Source organism: Henckelia pumila, unplaced genomic scaffold (assembly GCF_033568475.1).
Source record: "Henckelia pumila isolate YLH828 unplaced genomic scaffold, ASM3356847v2 CTG_477:::fragment_1, whole genome shotgun sequence".
Classification (NCBI taxonomy): domain Eukaryota; kingdom Viridiplantae; phylum Streptophyta; class Magnoliopsida; order Lamiales; family Gesneriaceae; genus Henckelia; species Henckelia pumila.
In genome coordinates, this window is record NW_027331840.1 from 450,474 (window position 1) to 459,001 (window position 8,528).

The 8,528-nt window shown below is 31.4% G+C and overlaps 1 protein-coding gene across 1 annotated transcript; it reads left to right on the plus strand.

The window, feature by feature from the left end:
• Window positions 1–3,250: 3,250 nt before the first annotated feature.
• On the plus strand, window positions 3,251–6,020 carry LOC140872765 (disease resistance protein RPM1-like). The gene is made up of 2 exons (XM_073275647.1): window positions 3,251–4,076; window positions 4,231–6,020. The coding sequence occupies exons 1-2, from the start codon at window positions 3,251–3,253 to the stop codon at window positions 6,018–6,020; spliced, it is 2,616 nt and encodes an 871-aa protein (XP_073131748.1).
• Window positions 6,021–8,528: the final 2,508 nt, after the last annotated feature.

Here is an 8,528-nt window from a genome sequence, read left to right on the forward strand (position 1 = left end):
TTAAAAAAAAGTATATCATGTACTCTTTCAAATAAAAAATTAAAATTTTGTTGCATCTACTATTTATGTCATTTTTTGCACTAACATAATAGGTTCATTAATAATATACTTAACTCCACCAAATTTCACAACCTTGTAGTTTGAATGTTTAGTGGAGATGATATTCTTAGGAAAAAAAATTAAGAGCTAATTCTTTTATTATTTGATGAATAGTGGAAGAGTTATTGATTGATGCATGGTAATTGGGGTACTTGTGTTTTCATTTAATTATTTCGGTAATGTGTGATAATTATTATAACCGACACCCACTTTAATTTTTGTGAAATTAATTTTTTTCCCTTTTCTTAAATATAAATAAATTTTGATTTCATTTTCATGTCTTTGATTTTATTTCAATAAGAATGGTATAAAGACGTCTAAATTTTTTCGGTTTGGCTTCCATATTTTATTTTTTTAAAAAAAATAATTTTACATATAATTTTTTTCTAATAGCCACAAGTAGAATAAAGAGATTAAAAAATTAAAAACACTTTAAAAAAATCCACAAGTGCCCTTTAAAATATGTCATTTTTTTAGAGTTTTTTTCCAATGAAATTGAGTATTGAGAACATGTGGATTTTAAGTGTGCTTTTGTAAATTTTTCTAACATTAATTTTGCATTATAATTTTATTATTTTAGTTTATTTTCAGTTTTATTCATAGAAAAAGAAATTAATGAGAAGTTTTAAATGATAGAAATTACTTTATACTTTTGAATTTAATTTAGACTATATATAATATAATATTTATAATAAATATTAATTATAGGAAAAAAAGATTTACATATGACGATTGATTTTTTCCCCTAAAACACATTGTATTTTTCATCTTTAAAATATGTGTTTTTATTACACATATTTATTTAATTCATATCATGAGAAATTTTATTTCTCATGAAATTAATATTCATTAATATTAATTTACAGAAGAATCATTGTGAAATAAAATTAAATATTTATATTACGTAACTATAAAAAAAATAGAGAAATGTTTTAAATGGTTGAAAATTTCGCACAAACACGAGTGATATTGAATTTATTTACAATTTTAGGTTTTTATTTTAACATTAATATGATCATTTTTTAAAATTAAGAAAATTTTTCGAGACATATAGCTTGTGTTGTTGCGCAGTTTAAGAAATTTGAGTTGCACTGTCACCACTAGCTATAACTATTGGTAAGTGTCATACACTCGGTCTTACATTATTTTTAGGGTAATACTACATGTACACGAACTGTTACAGGTTAAGTTACACATTACACTTAAAATTACATAATTATCCCTGATGCATTTTTGAAAGATTTTTTCCAAATAAAGTGCAGAGATAATCATGTAATTTTAAGTGTAATGTGTAACGCAACGTGTAACACTTCATGTACATGTAGCATTACCCTTATTTTTATTTGTTTTATTTATGATTAGTATTACTTTAATGGAAAAAAATACTCTATCCGTCCAAATTATATAGGTCACGTTTTTTTTTGTCCCAAATGTATAGTAATATTTATTACACTCCTTAACTAATATTCTCTTACTAACTAAATCTTAAAAATTATGCAATAATTTTTTAAATACATTAAATAGAAATAAAATAGAAAGTTTGTACAAAATTTGTTTCTCAATAATTTTTTTTAAATCCGTGTGAAAAAAATAGGTCTATATAATTAGAACAAATGAAGTATCTTTTTTGGCTTGAAGAGATTTGTCTTTACATGAAGATCACGCGAAAAAAAAAAAAATTGAAAAGTGTCACGTACGAATAGGTGAATATATATGATTTATTGTAATGCACGTTATTTTTTATATAATGCGTTTTGCTCTATTTAGATTGACAAATACTCTTAAAAATAGTATTATTAAACAAATTTAAACATTATCTAAATTTCGTAATCATGTTTTCAATAGTTAATCATGTACGTGCAGCGCACGTGCACTTTCCTAGTATCATTAAATTTATTGATCAGAGTCGCTATATACAATACTATAAAGCCAAGGTAAAACAAAATCTTCTTAATCAATACTAGATTCAGATTAAAGGACTTCACGAGCGAGCCGATGTTTGTCGATCGATGCATGTGTTGCAAAAATAAGAAATTATGTGACCTAGCAGAGACCGAATTTCTAAGATAAGAGTCACATCATGTCTGAGATCTTCACCAGATTGAGTACAGCTTGAACTGTCAGAAGAGAGTCCATTAAACCCACCAGTCAAATAAAAATCAATACCAAAGCAGATTGATAATAATTCTGCATTTTTCACTAACCCAAGCAGCGTATTAAACCCACTAGTCAAACCGAAATCAATACCAAGCGAACGATGGAATTAAATCTAGCTAAACTAAGGATCCTACATTATTTATTAGTTTGAGGGCAAATAGACTCACATGCTCTGCACGTGACGAATTCATCAGTTTTCAACGCTAGAGATTATACATGAACTAAGAAAGGGTTGATCCCGAAAGGGACCCAATTTCACATGAGTCAGAGGTCCATTGGCTCATGCAAGTGTAAATCGAGGGATGTGCACGAGCGGCAGAGACCTGAAGGAGGGAGCACATGACCCAATCCCCAGAGCATACCCCACAATATTTCAGCAGAAAATATGTTCCACACGAAAATCGAACCCGCAACGCTGAGAAATTTCTTCCCACGTCACTTCATACCTTACCAACTCGCCTATGCCCCTGTGGGCAGTTTATACCGTATGATGTAAAAATTGAGAGAGAAAACTTGAAACTAGAAAGAGAAAATCAAAAAGAAAAGCAAAATACGTACAGGATGTAATTATGAATTATTAACTCGCTTGGACTTCAATACTTCTTTCCCTACCAAACAAATGCTAATCTTATCTTCATACAGACTTCGACTCAATTTTTTTTCAACTATAATAATAATCAGTAATTGTGTTGTTCCTTCTCCAGATTAGCAAGCAGTACCAGATCTGTATGATTCATGTCAACAAAGTGCTGATCTGATTATATCCGGTTAAGTCTCCATTATTTTGCTGTTTATTTCCTCCACTGATCATTAAAGTCTTCTCAAAGAATTATTGTTTCGTATTAATTTCCTTCCAATTCGCATCTCCCAAACAAAGATCATTACTTAAAAAACAAATTTCTTGGCTTAGATTTTATATTTGAGAATATTTCCTTGTATCTGACATAGCAGTTGCAACATTTAACGAGGATCATTCCATCTTGAAGAAACAGAAATGGCAGAGAGTGCAGTAACCTTTCTCTTCGATCAACTTTCTTTGTTGCTCCAACACGAACGACGATTGCTTGGAGGGATTGGAAAGGATGCCGAGTACATTCGAGATGAATTAGGAGAGATGAGGGCATTCCTTCGAGCTGCTGATGAAAAAGAAGAAAGTAATCCCCAGTTCAAAGAATGGGTCAAGAAAGTACGCGAAATCACTTACGACACTGAAGATCTTCTTGAAATATACATGCTCCGAGTTCCCCTTCCACGTCGGGATTCGAATGGATTCAATCAGTATATCAAAAGGATGTATGCCTCTGTGAAAAATTTGACAGTCCGCCATCAAGTTGCTTATGAATTCCAAAAAATCAAGCTGAGAGCAAAAAATGTTTCCAAGAATGGCCAGAAATACAAAGACATGTATGATTTCAAGGATGAAGGATCAAGCAATCTAACTTATGACACTCGAGGTGATGCGCTTTTATTGGAAGAAACAGATGTCTTGGGCATTGAAAAGCCAAAGAAACAACTTGTAGACTGGCTTATGCAAAGTGATGATGGGCTTACGGTCATTTCTGTGGTAGGCATGGGTGGTTCGGGTAAAACAACCCTTGTTAAAAAGATCTACGATGACGCATCAGTGAAGGCCAATTTCGATAGCCATGTGTGGGTTACTGTTTCAGAGAGTTTCAAGCTCGAGCATCTTTTGAGAAACATTATTAGCCATCTTGCTACTGAGGCCAAACTTCAACCGCCACAAAATCTGGAGGCAATGACCAACAATGACATGAAAGAGTATGTCTACACTTTTCTCAAAGATAGAACTTATATTGATCGTACTTGATGATGTATGGAAAATAGAAGCATGGGAATCCATCCGATATGCATTTCCAAGAAAGAGTGCTCGATGCCGAGTCATCATCACCACACGCTTATACAACATAGGCAGTGCTGCTTGTTGTGAAACCAATGGCCATTTGTATCATTTAGATCCTCTGACTGATGAAAAATCAGAAGAATTGTTTTACAAGAAGGCATTTCCGGGAAATTCATGTCCTGCTTATTTAAATGAAATCTCGAAAAATATCTTACGAAGATGCCATGGCTTGCCCCTTGCAATTGTTGTTATTGGTGGGCTCTTAGCAACTAAGCACAACAATCTTGAAGATTGGAAAATGTTTGAGCGTACCATCGGTCTTGAATTACAGGGAGACTCTCTCAAAACAATGAATAAATTATTGTCTCTCAGTTATTACAACCTGCCCTACTATCTTAAAGCTTGCTTCTTATACTTGAGCATTTTTCAAGAAGATGAATTGCTCTCAAAGTGGGAAGTTATACGACTTTGGATAGCGGAGGGATTCGTGGTGGAAAATGATGGAATGACTAGGGAAGAAGTTGCGGAGACTTATCTTAAAGAGCTTCTCAACAGAAGCCTAATCCAGGTAGCAGATACACATCTTGATGGAAGGCCAAGAAAGTTTCGTATCCATGACATTCTACGAGAATACATCATTTCTAAATCAAGAGAACATAATCTTCTTGCTATAGCCTGTGGAGAAGAAATGAATGGTCATGATAAGATTCGCCACATGGCGATTGATGCTACATATACTGACACAAAAGAATCCTACAATGTTAAGAATCTTCGCTCTTTGTTTTGGTTGGGGTATGCACATTCAAACACAGGATTGATCTTCCAAAAGGTTTTGGGAGGACGTTGTAGGCTGTTGAAAGTATTAAATATAAGAGGAGCTCCAATAGATAGCATCCCACATGAAGTATTCAAACTATATTGCCTCAAATATCTGTGCTTAAGGAGCACAAATATCAAAGTCATCCCAAAAGCAATCGGAAATCTTCAGAACCTGGAGACATTAGATCTCAAGAAATCCAAAGTGACCGAAATACCTATTGAAATTTTGAAGCTTCACAAACTTCGGAATCTCTTGGTATACTCGTACAACTTCAGAGATCTGTCTTCTTTTAATTTTGTTGTACAAAGCTTCAAGGCTCCATTTGAAATAGGAAGTAACTTGACATCCTTACAAAAGCTTTGTTATATAGATGCAGATGAAAAAGATGGTATTCAAATAGTGGGAGAAATAGGGAAGCTAACTCAACTCCGAAAATTGTGCATTACAAAGCTGAGAAGAAAAGATGGAATGGATCTTTGCTCCTCGCTAGTGAAGCTTACCAACCTGCGAACATTAGGCATTTATTCCATTGAGGAGGATGAGTTGATGGATTTGGATCACTCCGTGCCTCCTTCCACATTCTCGGTTCTTCGTAGTCTTTGTCTTCATGGACGTTTGGAGAAGCTGCCACAGTGGACGCATTTTCTTGATGGGCTCACTGAACTATACTTGAGCTGGAGCAGATTAAAAGAGGACCCATTACAACATCTGGGAGTTTTGCCCAATTTGGTAGCCCTATGGATGTTTAATTTTTCATATGAAGGGAAAGAATTAATTTTCCAAGGTGGACATTTTCAGAAGCTCAAGAAATTGGATTTAGACGAATTAAGCGTGTTGAGATATGTGAGAGTGGAGATGAACTCCATGCCTCGTCTGGAAAAACTGAGATTTCGGGATTGTGAAGTGATGGAGGAGTTGCCGGAGGGCATCCAGCATTTAACCAATCTTCAACTTGTGGAGTTCGATGATATGCCAGAGAAATTCAATGAGAGAGTTGTTGAACAAAAATCCAAACTTGCGCATGTTTCCAAGGTTGAGATTTGGGATAGAGTCGACAGTGAATGGAGACAAAGGCAGATGTAAATAGATGGGAGGAGGAGGAAGATGAACCATCTAACTTCACTGTTTGAAAGTGTGATTAATCAAACATTTGATGTGATTATTAAATAATTTTGTGAACATTTAATAAATTGTTTTTTATGCGTGATCGAATTTTTTTCAATATATTTGATATAAAATAACTGTATTTGATATCAAGGCTCCGTTTGGACATGTACTTATAAAATGTTTTTATAAAAGTGTTTTTTAAAAAAAATTTATAAAATGTTTTTAAAATTGTTTTAAGAATAAATATGTGTTTGGACAACTATTCTATAAAAACATTTTAACGTTTCAAAAGTCATGTTTTTCCTCTTTGCATTCCATAGTTCCTTGCTAAAAATATCTAAAACACATTTCAAATGTTATTCAAAAATTATACTTGAAGAACACTTTTTAAAAAATAGTTTTCAAAAATATTTTACCAAAATTTATCCAAAAACATAATTTAAGTTTTTTTCACTTTTAAAACAATAAAATCATTTTTAAAATATGTGTCCAAACGGAACCCAAATCTAATTCATTGCTTAGTTTTATTTAAGATATTAAATATAAAACGTAATAAAAATAATTATGTTTATAAATATTAAACCTTAATAATAAATTACAAAAAAATAGAAAAAAAATCATATTGTACAAAAATTAATCTTGAAACTCTATTTTTAAAATATTTTTCAATTTGAATATAAAAATAAAACATAATAATTAAAACAAAATGAGAGTTTCATTTAAAATTTTTATGTTTTATCTTCACATAATAGTTTTATTATTAATTATTATATTTTTAGTTCCTAGAATTAAATAATATCATAAATTAGTCCTCCCAAATATTTTTTACTATTAAATAAATGACAAGGACTATATTTCATATGTTATTGGCATAACATATCACAACTTTTATATCGAATAATTTCATTTTATCTTTAAGTCATCTCCAACCACAAACACTATTTTGGTGCAAGATTTGAACCAAAATAATATAATTTCTGCACCAAACACTACGTACATCCATCCAACTCATTTACATCAAATTTTACACCAAAAAGAATATTCTCGAAATATTCTTTTTATTTTACATATATTATTCTTATCATTTATTTAATACCTTTTTAAAAATTTAAGAACAAAATTAATAATTTTATTATTGAAATTATATTTTATTATTAATAAATGAGAATAATATTTGAAAATTATTAAAATTTATTTAATTATTCTTACATAAATTAAATTATAGATTATTTGTATTTTATGTATTTCAGCTTGTCTTTGTATTTCAATTATTTCGATTATGTATTCCAATTTGATGTTTAATAATTATTTAAATAAATAAATATTAAATTAAATTAATAATTAAATATTAATTAATTAAATTAAATGATGATAATAAGAAACATTTTGTTCTTATATTTAAGTATTAAATAAAATAAATATTTAATTATTATTTAAAAAATAAATAAATATAATATTTAAAAAATAATAAAGTAAATAAAAATAAAATAAAAGGGCTCCTTTTTCGGCTTTTTCTATGCCAAATTTGGCTTAGGAATGAAGGGGGCGTTATTTTCCTGCACCAAATTTGCCCAAAATAGCGCCCATATTTTAGCAGACTCCTGCACTAAAAAAGCACCATTTTGGTGTCGGTTGGAGTTGCTCTTTTATACATCATCTCAATAATGTATTTAAGGGTGAAGATTTATCAATGTTGATCTCTGTCTTTAAATCTGCATTAAGACAGTACCTGTACAGATAGGATCTCACTTACCATTTATACCTGAAGTTGTAAAAAATTATCGTGTATCTAACTTTATATATTATTATATTATATTTGTTCGGGGATCGGTTTACTGAGTTAGGTTATGCGAAACTGCTATGTAACTAGTTCAATTGGTACCAACACTTTAAGAATGTATGTACTTATCTTGGAGGTAGAGGGTTCAAGTGCCGGGGAGGGCAAAAACCCACTGCCAGGAGTGGGGAGATCATGATGCGCGATGCCCATCGAACCATGCGATCCGAGCCCATGCTACAGGCTGGAAAGGGATGCGATGGAAGGACGTTGGATCATTACATGCTAGGTAAACTGATATTTCAAGAAGTACTCTTTCCTCATCATGTGTCAATGTCAATTGACAAACAAATATATTGTGTGGAATGATGTCAACCAACAGATTGAACTTAGTTATGATGAACTGTGTGTGAACATGATAAGCTGAAAGTAAGAACACCGAAGTTTGTGTATGGATGTTCGAAGATTTCAAAGACTCTTAGTCATCTCTTCTTCCACCTCAAAAGGATTCATTCTAGAAGACTTTGATTATTACAATACACTTGCAATAGCCCACTCTAATACTAAGACTTACACACAGAGTCTATCCTAGAACTCTTAAAAATACTCAAGAATACAGTTCACGACAACTTCTTGTTACAATAAAGTTTGTAGTACTCACCTGATCACACTTGTTGATATACAACACTTGTTACAACACTTGACAC